The sequence below is a fragment of the Taudactylus pleione genome, unplaced genomic scaffold (assembly GCF_031769625.1).
Source record: "Taudactylus pleione unplaced genomic scaffold, aTauple2 ptg000016l, whole genome shotgun sequence".
NCBI classification, from domain to species: domain Eukaryota; kingdom Metazoa; phylum Chordata; class Amphibia; order Anura; family Myobatrachidae; genus Taudactylus; species Taudactylus pleione.
In genome coordinates, this window is record NW_028284418.1 from 17,866,106 (window position 1) to 17,882,828 (window position 16,723).

The 16,723-nt window shown below is 43.9% G+C and overlaps 1 protein-coding gene across 1 annotated transcript in view; it reads left to right on the top strand.

The window, feature by feature from the left end:
* UTP18 (UTP18 small subunit processome component) overlaps positions 1 to 5,368 on the top strand; it is a 36,455-nt gene extending 31,087 nt beyond the window's left edge. The window contains 6 exon segments of the mRNA XM_088475023.1: positions 197 to 320; positions 1,520 to 1,542; positions 1,545 to 1,672; positions 2,893 to 3,038; positions 3,246 to 3,278; positions 5,082 to 5,368. Of these exon segments, the coding sequence (XP_088331149.1) occupies positions 197 to 320; positions 1,520 to 1,542; positions 1,545 to 1,672; positions 2,893 to 3,038; positions 3,246 to 3,270 (446 nt within the window). The 3' untranslated portion in view covers positions 3,271 to 3,278; positions 5,082 to 5,368.
* Positions 5,369 to 16,723: the final 11,355 nt, after the last annotated feature.

Consider the following 16,723-nt stretch of genomic DNA (forward strand, 5'->3'; position numbering starts at 1 on the left):
AATGATTGTAAAACTGTAATACCATGTCCCAAAAATGTACAACTTTTTGAATGAGTTCGATACTTGACCTTGTTTTCTAGTTAAAAAAAAAAAAGCCCAATGACAATAGCTTCCCATAAAATATTTTGGCTTTATATCTTCTATGCACAATTTATTTTGTATGTGTGACTTTACACTTTTATTTCTGATTGTTTAGAGGATGGTGATGTGTATGTTTGGGATGTTAAAAGCCGGCAATGCCTAAACCGGTTTCTTGATGATGGCAGCTTATTTGGTACTTCTCTGGCTGTATCGAAAGATGGCCGTTATGTGTCTTGTGGGTAAGTGTTTTGTAATTTGTTCGATTACTGCTCGCATCTGCATACTGATGACATGTAAGATACTACTGGCTGTTTTTCCTTCATGTGAGGCTGCTGCTCCTCCATGTCAGTGTTTGGCTATATCGTCTCAGCCAAGCTCCCAGCAAGAGAGAGAGCCGCCAAACCTAATCTCTGCTTATGGTAAGCAGTTTGGATGGAAGAACAACATGAGTGGTAAAGTGGCGCCTCTTGAGACGGAAAGGGGAGAACTCAGAGGACTAGTACCATCCCTGGGCTCAGCTGATTGTTATTCACTATGGGGGGGTGGGAAGAGACACCTTGCACGTATATACTGTGTGTCAGGTGGTGAATACTGCTTGCTTCAGTTCCATTCTAGTTCCTGATTAGATTGGCATTTTTGCTGACTTGACTGTATTACAAAGGGGGGCTGGGCGGCACATCCTAATCTTAAACATAATAAGAGATGCAGGTTCACACTATAAGCACTAAGAATTCTGATGATCAAAATATTTTATAATATAAATGAACAATTAACATGGTTTTTTAAGTGAGGTTTGTCTAAAGTTGTTTGCCCACCTACGACGTTTCTCAGTAAACCTCCATAAGGTGAGTCCCTTACATCTTTCATACTGACACATTAACTAGATTTATAAAGGACTTACCTTTAATAGATCCCAGTTAAATGTGTGTACTGCAATGTAAAGGGCCCATACCAATTAAAATCTCCTGGACAGGTGGTAGGAGTGCTAGCCCAAGAGAAGGGGTCTCAGTTCAAATGTATCTTAAGTACACACATACAATCTCTGGGCTCAGCTGTTTATTCTCCACTGTGGGGGGGAAACACCTTGCACATATATACTATGTGTTTGGTGGTGAAGATTGCTTGCTTCAGTTCCATTCTAGTTCCTGATTAGATTGGCATCTTTGTTGACATGACTGTATTACATGGTGAAGTGCCTTGCCCCCTCCCAACCCCGTAATGCATGTTTGAAAATACCAGGCAAAATAATTTTTCTTCATGATACCGATTCTTTATTCTTGCACAACCAAGTCACTTCTGATTACCATACGTCATTTTCAAATATAACTTCTAACTTTATTCTGCTCATCCCTTTGTACCCATGTTTGCTTTACAACTATAGGCATATTCATAACCAACAGTCACACAGCAGACTAGTTACCTGGGCTTTGTGTTTCAGGTCAAACTCTGGAGTTGTGAATACACAAAACCTAAACCTAAACCACTTAAATCTGTAATGAACCTGGTGACCACTGTTTCATCACAAGTATTTAATTCACATACAGAAATCCTAGCAATTGCCTCTCACACAACAGATGAAGCTGTCAAACTGGTGAGTGCACTTTTTGTTTTTGATCATTTTTTTTCTTCTGTGCTATATTTTCCATTTTGACTACACAGTAAATTCAAAGATCTTGGGGGTCAATCCAATTAGGTGCAATGTGCCATTGCAAGGTTGTTTAAACGCCGGAAACCGCATCTCGCACTCACCCGACCTGAGCCTAGATTCGCATTAATTTGCTCGGAGCCCTATGGGGCTGTGAGCAATATTAGGCGAATCCATGCTGCCGTAAAGTGCGGCCACTGCTGCGATGACTCGCACATGCGAGATCATCGCACCTAATAGGATTGACCCCCTGGTGTTTGTTGAGGCACTTTACAAAGCTTTTTATCGGGATGCAGTTCATTTACCGGCATCCAGAACGCCGGATGTCGGAATCCCAACGCTGGAAGCCTGACTCTGTATTTAGACACCTATCTTTAGTACAGTCGCCTATCTTTAGTCAGACACCGAAATTTCGATGCCCGGCATCCAGAACGAAGGTATGTGGGGACTGTTAGCTGCGGTGGGGGGGGTAGGGTTAGGCACCACTGGTGGGAGATTAGGGTTAGAACCCTTCCCCCCGGGAGGGTTAGGTTTAGGGTGCAGGGAGTGGGTTAGGCATCACCGGGGGGAGGTTAGGGTTAGGCACCACCAAGGGAGGGTACCACTAAGGAACAGTCAGGATCCCGACTGGTATCCCGAGGGGAGGGTTAGGGTACTTACCAGCCCCAGTCGGGATCCTGACGGTTCGGGCTTCCAGCGTCGGTATTTAGTCTGGCGGCATTACATACCGATCACACCTCATTACAGATAGCTGACTTCGCAATGGGAGTTGATACCAATCGAGAAAGATCTCCTTTCATTTAGCTTGAGGTGAACTCCGCATGGTGCATTTTTGCAGAGCAAGGATGTCATTCACACTGGCTTAGAATAATGTCGGATAACAAAGGTGTAGGAGAGAGCACATTTATTGTGTCTTGAGACAAACACATTTTCTACACAGTAATGCAGTGATCTATTAGATTAGCAGCTTTGTTCTTTTTTTTTTAATTTGCATGGAGGGATTTAAATACAATTACTCAGAAGTGCTTTAGTTATAAAACAATGGCTGTTAATGACAGGGACCATACTTTAATGAGATCCTAGAAAATAATTCACTAAAAGAATCATAGAAATAAATTGACAGCAAATACCGCCTATTTCTAAATAACTTGAAATGGTTTCCACAGGTTCATATTCCTACATTTACTGTATTCTCGAACTTCCCCATACAAAGCAAAAGAAAAAGGATTCATCTTCCCCGAGCAATGGATTTCTCCCCTCATAGTGGTTTCTTTTCTATAGCAAACAACAAAGGTGAAGCTTTACTGTACAGGTAAGTAGGCCTGATGCCTTCTGCATGGCATGAGTAGATTTAAAGTAGTATAAATAAATAAGTAGGTTTGTTTGGGAGTTTTTTTGCATTCAACCTTAAAGTCCACATTTTTCTACAAAAAATGTATATTCACACTTCTTACGGTGTTTACATTATAGTCTTTTATATCTACTTTTCTTTTTTTCTTGTGTTTCTTTTTTTTGCTAGGCTAAAGCATTATTCTGACTTTTAAATCAAATGGTAAGTTACAATATGTAAAATAAGCTAAATGTACGTCAAACCTTATTATAAATAAATGTTAGACTGTAAGCTCTCATGACTAGGGCCCTATTCCCTCATGTGGACCCGCTGCTTATTTGGGTATTATGACTGCTGCTGCAGCAATGTTTATATACCTTATCCATGTTCTGCAATGTTTTGTTCTGTAAGTCAGTTTATTCTTGTTTTGTTCTTTCTGTTTCTATTTATGTACTTTGTAAGGTGCTGCGGACGGGATATACGTTTAATATCCCGGCAGATGGGATTCCAGTGCTGACATTCTGACTGCCCAAATCCCATCTGCCGGGATATTGAACGTATCCCCTCCGCAGCACCTTACAAAGCATCCCGACCGTCGGAATTCCAATGGTAGGTACTGGGGGTAAGGGTTAGGTTTAGGGTGCGGGTAGGGGAAGGTTACGTTTAGGTACTAGGAGGAGGATGTTAGGTTTATGCACTGATAATGGAGAGTTAGGGTAGGGAAAGGGGAAGGGTTAGGATACTGACTGATAGGTGGCAGTATCCTAACCCTGTGGGGATGCCGGCGTCTGGATTTTGAACGCCTGGATCCCGAACGCCGGCATCTCTTACCCATCCCGCTGCGGACCCCTTGTGGGCCATGTAAATACAGGGTAATAATAAAGGATAATTCCAACCAAAACTGAAAATGTATACCCTAGCCCCAAGAGCTGCTATTCACTACGACACCATTGTGCCAGCAGCATGTTCCTCCCACTGGAAAAACATCAGGTTAGCGCGGGTGAAGAGGGTGCAGCAGACTTCACTGAGTTTTCAGTTTTAACAGAATGACCATGTAAGAGATGGACCTCGCCATGGCCTAAGGCAGTGGTCTTCAACCTTGGCCCTCCAGCTGCTTTGGAACTACACATCCCAGCATGCACTGCCACCTTTTTGATATAACAGCATGCTAAAACTATGGCAGTGCATGCTGGGATGTGTAGTTCCACAGCAGCTGGAGGGTTAAGGTTGAAGACCACTGGCCTAAGGGGTGAATCATTCTCGCTCTTTGTGGGTTTTGTCTTACTTCAGTTAGAGTAACTTTAAAGTTACTGCTGGTAAAAACATGAATGTGTTTGTAACTGCTGTGCTTCAAAGCTGCACATAAATTATTTCAGGGGCCATTATTATTCTTGCTCGTATTATCAGATATATGCACAAATTTCAAATCTTGATTCCGTATTCTGATGCAGAATTTAGCTTTTTTTTTGCTTGTGGAATTCGCCCTTAAACGTTACCAGTTCTACTCTCCCCAGGTCTATTCATATGCATTTTTTAAGTTATTAAGAGAAGAGAATGGCATAGTAAAATATTGTATCACATGAACACAAACATTGCATCTGGCAAATGTCCTGTTACATCACAAAACTATTTGTGGTGGAAATTCTGTCTGTAGAGACCTCTAGTGGTTGGATTTTAGACTTTCAGGTAGAGCGAAAAAAACAAATTCTAGCATGAAAACAAATGTTCTCCATAACCATTTAATTTTACAGGTATTGTTACAATAGTAGTAAGCTTCAGAACAATATTTTGACAACTCTCTACCGATATATATCATCACTTTCACATGGGCAGTCAGAGCAGTTTTATCTTTATCATGTTAGTCTATGTATGCAGAGGAATTCTACTGATTAAACTATGAAGCTCCTTAGATTTATGTGCATATTATAGTAACATTTCATTATACTTTTTAAGTTTAAATAACCATGACTTTAGTTGTATATACATTTTTTTTTTACTAAATATCTTGTTTTTTCTCTCTTATAGGGCTTCCTTGGTATTCTTAAAACAGTCTAGTAATAAAACAAGAGGCAACAGAATGTTTTTACAGATCATGTTAAGATGTTTGCATATGTATTAAAATAAAAGAAAAAGATCAGCTTTTGTGTCTTAATGTCAATGGACCGTTTCATCTGGAGATTCCCCAAAATAAGTTGTAATATTTTTGTAACATTTTGTAAAATGGTCATTGAATGGTCATTTATATTTAAATTACTCATGGTTAGTCACTGTACTAAAAAAAATGAAATTATAAAATGTTTAATTTCGTTATAGCTATTTGTTTCAGAAAGCTTTTTTTTCTATTTACATTTACTCTCCACGGTTTAGGGGTCTGTCTGTTCGTTTGGGCTAATCTCTTCAACCACTTGTTGGATTTTGATTGGATTTTCACTATTCTATACAACATTGGTCGAGGAAGGTTTGTTATATGAACCATTCATTCAAAAGGGAGCCTCGCAGTGATGATTTTAGTGAAGCAAAGTTGCAGAAAAAAAATCTTGCACCAAGTTGCGGTATAGGAGCTTGCCGGGGTGCTGAAACATCAAGACAGCATCTGAAACTGAGGTTTGGAATGTAGCAAGTCACAGAAAAAACTGTTGTGCTGTCTGAGTGACTGAATGCTGCTACAGGGCTGAGGGCTGCACTCTGATTCTCTGAAACAGTGAGAGCTATTCAGAGATAGCACTGTGCCTTGTTGCTTAGCAGCAAGCAGCCTAGAGAGGGGAGGGAGTCGGGGACTGAGCAATGTCACGTCTGAAGCAGACAGAGAGTGAGAGACAGCCTATAATGAACCTATGAAGATGCCCTGATGCAGACACAGGAGCCAGGGGAGGCATAGAGAACGGGATTGTAAAGTCGGCGGCTGTTTAGCTGCCGGTTCAAATCCTGACAACGTGCGCCGGAAAGGATGAAATGCTGACAGCGGTGGTAAGTAAAGCTAACCCTCCCCTCCCCCCCCCTCCATCCCGCCCTAACCCTCCCTTAGGGGTGCCTAAACCTATCCTGCACCCAGGAGTGCCTAAACCCCACTCCCTAAACCTAACCCTCCCGTGGGGGGTGCCTAACCCTAAGTCCCCCCCAGGGAGCCCCCTAACCTAACCCCCAACCCACTTGCGCGGCTAAGAAGACGCGTGCCGCGGACTTACCTCGTTCGGGCCTACGTCGTGAATTCCGGCATCAGGATTATGATAGGCGTCTGTATCTCGACGCCTATCATACATCCCTAGCCGCCATTCTGCCATCAGGCTTGTGACCGGCCAAGGGTCGCTTAACTACATCCCGAGGCATAGCTATCAGGAAATAATAATAAAAAAAAAAAACATCGGAACACCATCAAATGATTTCCATTCGATGAGGGCAAACATCGGACCGCACACATCAAATGGTAAAAATACTACAATCGGAACACAAACATCAATGGTTAGTAACCATCAGATTCCATTGTCCATCCCTACACTGAACCTGTAGACTGACTGCGGCCACTACTCCGCCACCGTGAAGTGCTCCCTCTCCAGCGTATTATATTGCACTAAAGATAACACAGCAATAAAATATTTAATATCAACTTAGTTTAGAATTCTGAACATTAGTTTTCACATTGTACAGCGCCATATTCACCCAATCTTTTTGCACTATTTTTTTTTTTTTGCAGAATCTTGCTTTCCATGTCCCAATTAATGTGCTCCATAGAAAAGAGTCACTAGGGTCTGATTCTCAGTTGGGAGCAAATAAAAAAAGATCTAGTATCTTTGCCTTTGGCCAAACCATGTTGCACTGCAGGCGGGGCAGATGTAAAAGGTGCAGAGAGATTTAGATTTGAGAGAAGCGTGTCCAAATTGAAATTTAAATTACAGTGTTAAAATAAAACTGTCCAGCATTTATGGACTGCTTACAAAAGCAGTCAGTATTTACCCTGCATGCAAAAAAACATATTTACACCCCTTTATATTGCTGCATAGTTTATTAAAGATTCAAAGTTACTTGTTTTTTTCTTATTGATTTAACCCAGAATCAGCCCCGCTAATGTTATGTACACGTTTCTACTTTTTTTTTCAGGATAAAGTTTTTTTGAGAAAATATCTTATTGATCTGAAATATGGTTTGATTTTTTTTTTAATTTTCTTCCAATTGGGGTGAGTATGTTAAATTCTAAACACTTGTCTGTAGCTCCTCCCCCCTATTCCTGATGGCTGCTGGGAGCACTTCAGTTTAGTTTAAGTTCCCCATCTTGAGAGTGGGGTTTCTTAGGGCTCCTCCTGCAGTGATTAGAATTTTTTTTTTTGCCCTTATCTAACTTTTTTCCTGCTCTGAATCATTGTTGCATTCTGGAAACTTGGGCAGAGAAGCCACTGCTAGACAGCTATACAGGGAATAGGAGTGGGTGCTTGGAGGTACTATAGCTTCTGCTTCTGGGTTCCCGCTCCCAAAGCTGGAGCCTACAGGGCGCAGGGTCATTGCCAGGGCAGCTAGTGACCAGGTCCTATATGCAGTTGTTGCACCGTTACACACAGGAGTGGAAAGCTGCCAGGTATGTGAAGTATTTTCCAATTCTGGGAAGAGCTTTATACTCTCATAGCCGTGCTAGAGGATCCTGTGTCTGAGTACTAGGCAGCTATCATTCTGAACACAGTTTCTCAGTTAAAACACGTTACAGTACTATTCCTAAGTGTGTGTGTATGTGATATATATATATATATATATTTTATTTTTTCATAGATGCACCTTTATTATAATTTTAGATGCCTGTTTATGGCATGGCACCAATGTAGATCTAATAACTTAAGGGTACTGTAGTGTCTGGTTTTAATGAGACTATGCTCGCTTCCTACTATCCTTGTCTTTTATTGGCTCCTAACAGGTTGAGCCTTATGCAGATAGTCAGGGCTGCCATCAGCGATTGTGGGGCCCAGGACTGACAAAATAGGCAGGGCCCCTGGGCCTCCATCCCCCCACTACCGCTAAATGTCTATATGGTTACCTGGGTGCCCTCCTGGGGAAACAACTTCATTGCAATAAACAAAATGATTGATATCACTCCAAGGATTTCAAAGACAAATTCAATACCATCCTGATGAAAGATGCAGTAAAGCCATCTGAACTGTTGATAAACAACATACGTGTTGGAGTGAATTTGTCATTGAAATCCTTGGAATGACGCTGATCAGTGTGTATGTATATGTACACCCTAGCACATACACACCAACACATACATACACATATATACACACTAGCATATTCACACTAACACATACAGACATAAATATGTACACACTAGCACATAAACACTAAAACATACATACTTCCATATGTACACTTCTGAAGCAACAGCAGCTTGGGGGCGGGGGCACCTTGCATCGTTAGGCTCCTCCCCCTCCATGATTACGCGTTTGCGGCTGTGCAGGGGCGGGGCTTGTCACATTGGCTCCGCCCCCATTGCGATCAGCGTGAAGGGAATTATATCGGTCCATCGGTGGAGGGGAGTGGGCTGTCTGGTTGGAGCAGGTGCGGGCACACGAGTAGTGTGCAGGCCGGCAGGCTGTAGCAGCACCCCACCCCATTTTAACTCCAGGGGTTAGTGCGGGCTATGCATTGGTGTTAGAAGAGGGTAGGAGCCGGCGCGGGCCCCCTCCCGTTCCGCCAGTGTCCGGGCCCGGGACTCCAGTCCCGGCAGTCCCCCCTGATGGCGACCCTGCAGATAGCTAGCCCAAAATTGGAGTCTGTTCCTTGGAGACTCACAGCAGGTATATATAATGCTCCATATTGTCTTCACAGCTGTTCTCCGTAGATCTAATGACCTAGATGAGTATGTGCATGGATGCCCATATTTCTGGCAGACTGTTTCTTTTCCTGACACTATTGGGGGAAGAACTCTGCATTCTAGAAAGACTGCCTGGTCCTGCTCCATTTTTATATATATATATATATATATATATATATATATATAAATTATTTTATTTTTTTTGGTGGGGGGTTAATTTTCATTTTAAATACACTACACATGTACAATATAATTTATCCAGTAAAGATATCAAAGTATGGGTAACAAAGATAGAAAATAACAGGAGTGTCACATTCTGTTTTCCCACATTATTACAAATAGTGTAATTATATATTTTTTTTTTACTAATCTTCAAAAATTACATATATATATAAAACGATAACTCAAAAATAACTCTTAAGTACATCTTTAAGAGAGGAGAAAGGGAAAGGGAGGGTAGAAGGGGGAGAAAAGAAAGAAAAGCAGGAGAAAGATGGTGTGTTGCTGGTATCCACTGTGACATAAATATCAATGGGGTGCTCCTGGCAGTGAGGAGTTATGATGGGTAAACCAAGGGCTCCATACCTGTTGGCATCTAGGTACTGTGTTGTTTAGCAGGGAAGTAATATATTCCATTGAAGAAATATACCGTAGCCTGTTAATTAGAGCTGTTTTGTTAGGAGAATGAGGAGATTTCCAATGTTTGGCAAGCAAAAGTTTGGAGGCATTGCATATATGCCCAATCAATTTATTTTCAGGCTTCGACGCCGAACGCAGAGGCTCCTTGAGGAGTATTACAAGCGGATCCATGGGTACAACAGATGAGAGAATTTCTGACATTACAGTTACCGTCATAGACCAGAACTGATGGATCACGGGGCAATCCCACCAAGTGTTGAGAAAAGAACCTTCCATACCGCAATTACGCCAACATCAATTGGAGGAGTTTGGATACATGTGATGTAGTTTGTCGGGTGTTAAGTACCAGCAGGTGTAGACTTTGAAGGACTTTTCCCTGATGCTTACACTAATAGAGGCTTTTGAGATTTGCAGTCGTATATGGGCCCATCCCTCGTCATCTAGTTGTAGCCCAATATTGCATTCCCAAGCTAATTCAATTTTTCTTTGGGGGCCAAAATCGAATGGTATAAGAGATCACACCTTTACGCCCCACCGAGTACAGACATTGGCGTTCAAACTGGGTGGGTTGACGAAGAGTTCTAGACATTGAGTCTGTATAAAATGGGTATTCTGGAGATAAGGGTAGTGAAGGTTGGAAGGGAGGTGATCTCTTTCCTGAAGATCTGTAAAGGGGGTGAGCAAACTCTCCAGCGAGATGCAAAAAACTTTATATTTTCCTATATTTATGACTCACCTCCACTTTTTGGCTTAAGCCTGATGGGTAGTCTCTACCTCAGTGTCCATAAGTGTTAAACCTTTAACTAAGTGTAGTGGGATAGGTTCAGTGAAGATGACAGAGAAGGGCATACCTCAGTTAGTAGTCATTAGAGCTGCACTTTCCCCGCATATGGCTGCAGGTTCCCTGTGATCCTTTGGTGCATTTGTCTACTCTCAGAAGGCACAGCTAATTTCCGCACTGGAGGTTTCCCACTCTGGGAACCTGGGTCTGCCCTCAGGGCTGTCTCTGAATCAAAGCATCTGGGTCCGCCTGCTGCCATGCAGGTGTAGTCCTGTGGCTTACCTCATGTTGCACTCTCTCACATTCAGGCTGTTGAGTAACAGACGGTCCTGGTATGCAGACTGAACTCTGACATGGAGAAGGAGGAATAGAAAAAAGCCAGGATGGGAGAGCTATCCCTCCTCAAGCCGACCGACACACCATACCAATCCGTGAAACTCTCACAAATAGAGATTCGGGTTTAAATGAAGATTATTACTGGCACTTTTGGCCTCAGATTCCGAGACTCACCTATGGGTACTTGCATAGTAGATAAAAACTCAATCTTGCACTGGGATGCAAAGCTCACTGTCTGCCCAGAAGAAAGATAGACAGGCAGAGACAAATACAGATGGTTCTCACCATGACTTTCCTTGCTCTTTGTAAGGAGACAACATCACAACCTTGCACTATCCTAAACTATAGTGTGTCACTACTACACTTCCTACAACATAACGGCCCTCAACTCACCAACCTAACAAACTACAACTGTGTAAATGTAGTGCAACACAACCTTTGCTATACAGTCTATTGTAACAAATTTACCCTGCACGTATACAGCATTCACAATGACACAATACACATCACAAGGGTAAATCATAGTACTGTCTCTTTAAATATTTTACCTGTCTACAGAGAGCTGGCCACCTCCTCTAATACTGGGGTTATGGCAACTGCTGGTGAGCAATGCTATGAAATTGGGGCCCTGACAGCTCTTCACTTGAGGGAAAAGATACAACCGGAGCGTGGGAGCCACACAGCTTTCCACACTCAACCCTTTTAACTGGGCCTACTGCCCAGGTTTACCAGCGGGGCACTCTACAATTAACTGGGCCTGATGCCTAAATCTACCAATGGGGGTACTATTTTGAAGAGCCAGGGCCTTACATCATGACCTGGGCCTACTGCCCAGTCACCTTTTTTAACTGCCTTAAGCCTTTGGCCTGCCTAATTATACCTAATCCCCAGAGCCACTTGTAGGGCCCTGGGGCTAATCTCCAGTGTATTAACATGAGGCCTGGACCTGTTTAATAATCAGTGACCTGGGCCTAATGCTCAGAGTCACTTTATTATATTGGGGGCTCAGGCTCTTGAGCCTGCCAAACTAAACTTATAAGGCACTTAACAGGGCCCGGACCAAATGCGCCCCTATCAGTGGCACAGGCCTGATTAACCCTATGGGCGTAGTGCCCGAATACCCTGGTGGTCTAGGGAGGGGTTAACCGTAGACCTTACAGAGGGTCTACATGTATGGTGGGAGAGGCTGCAGTGGGGAGCTTTGTTAGCTCTTTTGCTTCTCCTACAAGCGGCACTCTCTGGTCCTCAGCCTTTTTCTTTTGCCACTGGCCCATCCTGGCCAGCAGCGCCGCCTCCTCTTAGCCGCATCCAGTCGGTGCCGGGCATCTCTTCCCTTGATCACGCCATCTTCTGGCCTCTTCCACGGCCGCTGGAGCTCTTGACATGGCATTTGTCCTCTTCACCCTCCTCCCCCCGAACTGACTCTTTGGCCGTGTGCCATCTGACTCCAGACGTGGTGAGCCCTGATTGGCTTACTGCAGTCGCTTCCTGTTAGCTGTTGGTCTGTGGGCTGTGATTGGCTTGCAGCTGGTGCCAAATTAAAACTGGCACTGTATCAAGGCTACCGGGTGGCAAGCTACAAGTCTCACCTGCCACTGCTGTTTATTGACCGGGGCTGTGAACAAACATACTGTCCCAGCACCAGTCACTAATGTATCACGCTGGGGACACATCTTTGCCCACCTCTGTACTTCTGGCAGGCATTGTGATCAGACACTTGATCCCAGCGCTGGCTACTGCCCACATCCCCACATGGTGTGGTCGGGTCCAGCCCTGTGATGATGCTGAACCGGAGGTCTAGCTATCTGGGCTGCCCCAACGCAACTATGCACCTCTATTTTTACCTGCACCTAGCAGGTAGGTGGCCACCGTGCCTGTCAGTAACTGATTGCAGCACCTCAGCCGCACAGTCCTCTACTCACCGCTGCCTCAGGAGAGTTCAGTTTCAGTCAGTGCAAACCCAGCTTTTCCTTTCACCGTCGCCAGAAACTCCCTCATGCTGATCACCCTCGGCAGCGCAACCTCTTCTTTGGACAGCTTCCTCAGGAGACATGTAATGTTAATCTGAGTCTCTTTTTAAAGCTATACTCGCTTACCAGCATCCATTTTCTCCCACGGCATGCGCTGTTTTTTCCTCAAAAGTGTTCCTCTCATGCCGGCCAGGGCAGGCACAGGGCCTTTTCAGCTGGAGGCAGTGATTCTGTCCAAATGCTCAAATACAATGGGTTAATGAAGAGAACATTTTCCCAATACACAGGTCTCTATGCAGACTTCCCAGTGGGTTGTCCCAGATATCTGGGGTACCACTATCCTACGAAAGTAACTACCTACATAAACTGCCATGCTAAATTGCCAGTGGGATATCTGGTGCCACCTGCCAGCTAGTGGATCATGAGTCACTTATGCCAGGTAGTATACTGTATCTTAGGTGGTGTAACCAGCCTGAACTAGGTCCATGGTTGATTCCTTTGATTGACAGTTGCAGTTGGAGTATAATTCCTATGCATTCATCTGCTTCCAGTTAGGCCTGTAGTACCCCTAGTTTGGTTAGCCAAGTAACTTCAGGTTCCATGGCAGCCACTCCAGAGTATTCTGCTTGCGTTAGAGGTTTTGTCTCATCTATACAGTGGTTGATGCCTCCTTTGTAAAAAAATCTGGAATACTACTTTGCACAACCGACTGCTGGCTGAAGCTTTAGGGTTCGGATGAGTCAGGTTCTGATGCTCCATCCCATCAGGAGGGCAATCTGGCACCTGCTTCGAAGTTGGATCTTCTTGGTTATTCCTCTATTTTGAAGTGGAAGTTCACTACCATTTCCATCCTGAGTACTGTATACCCACAGCTTGGAGGGTAGAAGACATTTTTAAGTCCATTGTTTTCATGGTTGGGACCTCCCTTAGGACTATTATGGCTTCTGCTTGGGTGATTATAGCAGTGAACAATTGGAAAGTTGAGCTCTCTAATTACTTACAGCCTAGTTGACCAAGAGCAGAGTTGCTTAACTTGGTGGAACATTCTCAGAATTCCCTAGAGTACCTGGGACATGAATGCCAGTAATGTAGAGGTGATAATTTGGCAGTTATTGCACACTGTGCCTTAAATCCTGGAAGCAGATGTAGGGGTAAATTTACTAAGATGGGAGTTCTATTTAAGAAGTGATTGTTGCCCATAGCAACCAATCAGATTCTACTTCTCATTTATCTAGAATCTTTTAGAAGATAATACCTGGAATCTGATTGGTTGCGATGGGCAACATCACTTCTTAATAGAACTCCCATCTTAGTAAATTTACCCCGTAAAGTCTGAAAAGATTTTGGAATTGCTTCTGAGTGTTATTAGGTCCAGAGCTAGATTAGATTATTGAGCAGACCTTTGGTTGCAAGATTTCCTTCCTCCTAGTTAATGCCCCTAAAAAAAACAACTTAGGGGTCCCAGGTTTCAGTCTGTTCATCTTTCACGTGACATGTAGTTTCTGTCCTATTAAGGTCAGCCCTACTTCCTCTGAGAGGTCAACAAAGAGGCTATAGGCTTAGACTGCTCATCACCCTGCTTCTAAGATGCCTGACACAAAGTCAGCATGATTAACAACAGCCCCGCATAGGATATTCTGTAATGGGAGCCTGTCTACTTCTCTTCTAGGATCAGTGGTTAAGTTTCAGTACAGACATCTAAGTGAGAGGTATAGTCAGCCGGGGATATGTCTGCTGTCCCGTGGGCTCCTCACCCAGACAGTTTTTCACCACAGGTCTTTTGGGAGTCTAGGTAAAGCATTTTTCTTTGTTGAAAGCCATTCAGGCTTTAATCTTTTTGTGGGTTGTCATCCAGTTCTGGTCAGACAAGAGAAGTTGGAGTTTTACTTCAGTCTTTCTCGTGCGGAGACCAGGTTGGTCTTTTCAGCCCAGTCTGAACTTGACCCTTAAGACCAAAGAGTATAGAAGACATCTTTGGTGTGAGAGACATAGCTTTCCTACTTCATTCTTCAGGTTGTCCAAGTTATGGTTAGGGGTGTGTGGGTCCTGCACTCTGGGATGTTTGCACTGGGTTAGGAAGCAGCTCTAATCATAGGAGGTGTCCATCCTCCTTTGGTAAGTTTAAATTCTGTGGGGGTTTGATTAAAGCGCTGCAGCCAGTTATGTTGGTGTGTGGGTTGTGTGTGTGTTATTGATTGCAGGGTATTGTTGAGTTTTGTGTTAATGTGTCAGGATAATTGGTATTGATTTGGTTTAAGTATCATGTGTTGGTTGTGAGTGGTATGTTTATTCTATATGGGAATGTGTGTCTTTGTAGTTGCACTATGTGTGGGTATGTGTTTTGTGACTGTGTGATAATAATAACAGACTAAACTGATGTTTGTATAAGTATCTATTTCTTCTTTGGGGTCCACAGGGACACCATGGGGATATTATGGTTGGAGAGACCAGGCACCAAACAGTTAAAGCTCCCAGGATGCCTTGGGTCCTCCTCCATATATACCCCGCCCCTAGCCATAGGACTTCAGTTGTTCGTTTGGTGCGGCAGTATCAAGATGCACCTTTGTAACGGGACTGCTCAAACAGTCCTAAGCTTTTATTTTTTTGTTTTTGGGTTGGTAGTACTAAACGTCTGAATTAAGACGCATGTACTGCGACTCCATCTACCTCCGCCGGGCCGCAACACCAGTAACTGGGCTGGTGATTCCAGCGGGTCGCGGCTGAGCTTGCTAGCAGCCATGCTGTGACCTGGACTGCAAGCAGACGCATGGAGATGTTAGGTAAGGCGATTCCTCGCTTACATGTAATCGCGCATGGCAGTCCTTGCTTCTGGTGTTAGAGACGCGGCACCAGAAGCCACTGCAGTCAAGAGTCCTGGATTGTCCGCACCCTCACTACAGCACCGGGGCTTATCGTCTGACACCGGAGATCGACAGCAGACGCTTCTGCTGCCACGAGGCCAGTGTACCCGGCTGGTTAAGGGAGCTTAGGGGAGATAGGCGCTCCCCCGGCAGTTTCTGCCCAACCCAGATGCAGACCCTACGAAGGGTTTGGTGTCCTGGTTTCTCCACCTACCCTCCACGTGTATTTGAGATGCTCATGGTCCATGCTCAATGTGCTCTGTAGCTGTTGGTCTCTGGAGACTTTGGGTCATCTCCCTGTATACTTCTCCCTTGGTTAAGGTATATAGGGCCTGATTCAGAGCCGCTCGTAAGCGGCCTCTCGTTCGTTCCGACCGATGTTTGCACAACTGCGCATGCGTACGGATTTTAATATGCATGCGCAAACCAGTCAGTGCGGCCGAAAATCGTGTGCTCGCTAAATAGCGAATGCCTGCTATTTTGAGTGACAGAATGAGGCGTTTGTGGGTGGTAACATGGGAAGGTGCTTGAAAACGGGGAGTGGAGATCCGAATGCAGGCGTGCCAAAAGGTCAAAACGGGCGTTTTAAGGGTGTGCATAATTATCAAAGCAGCGTCATTGCCCACGTCACTTGGTTGTTTTATAGTTAGAACTGCTCGCATGATTGTGGTAGGAAAAACCAACCACAAGAATAGCGAGCAGTTCATACGCCATCCGATGTACTCGATTAATCTAATAAATAGCGGACATGACGTATGATGCGAGCGGCCAGGGGGCGTTTTTTTCAAAATTACGTTCGCATGTTTCGTTCGCTCGTTCAGACATAGAGGCGTGAACAGAAAAGAGCGAACGGTTAATTTAAATAGCCAGCCCCTTTTTCTGGACGAGCGAGTGCAAATAGTGTCCGGCTCTGAATCAGGCCCATAGTGCTCTATATGCTACCATTCCTTTGTTTTTGTGTAGTTGTTCTAGAGTCGATTGTAATTATATTACATCTGCATTGTATGTGACTGTTGCTAGCTGCTTTTTGACACTGTCATTTATTTCTGTTTGTCAATTATAACTATCACTGTTTATTTTCTCTCCATCATCTGGGGTGGAGGTTTTTCTCTGAGTACTTTACATTCATTAAGATTTTGTGAAGGCTGTCGCATAACATTGCAATCATTGCCTTTATTGAACATGTCAAAAAGATAAAGGGAATCAGTAGGGGGAGCCACCTGTGCTCGTTTCATGTAAATCATGTATGGCTTATGTGTCCTCTCAGGATGTAAGGATGGTTT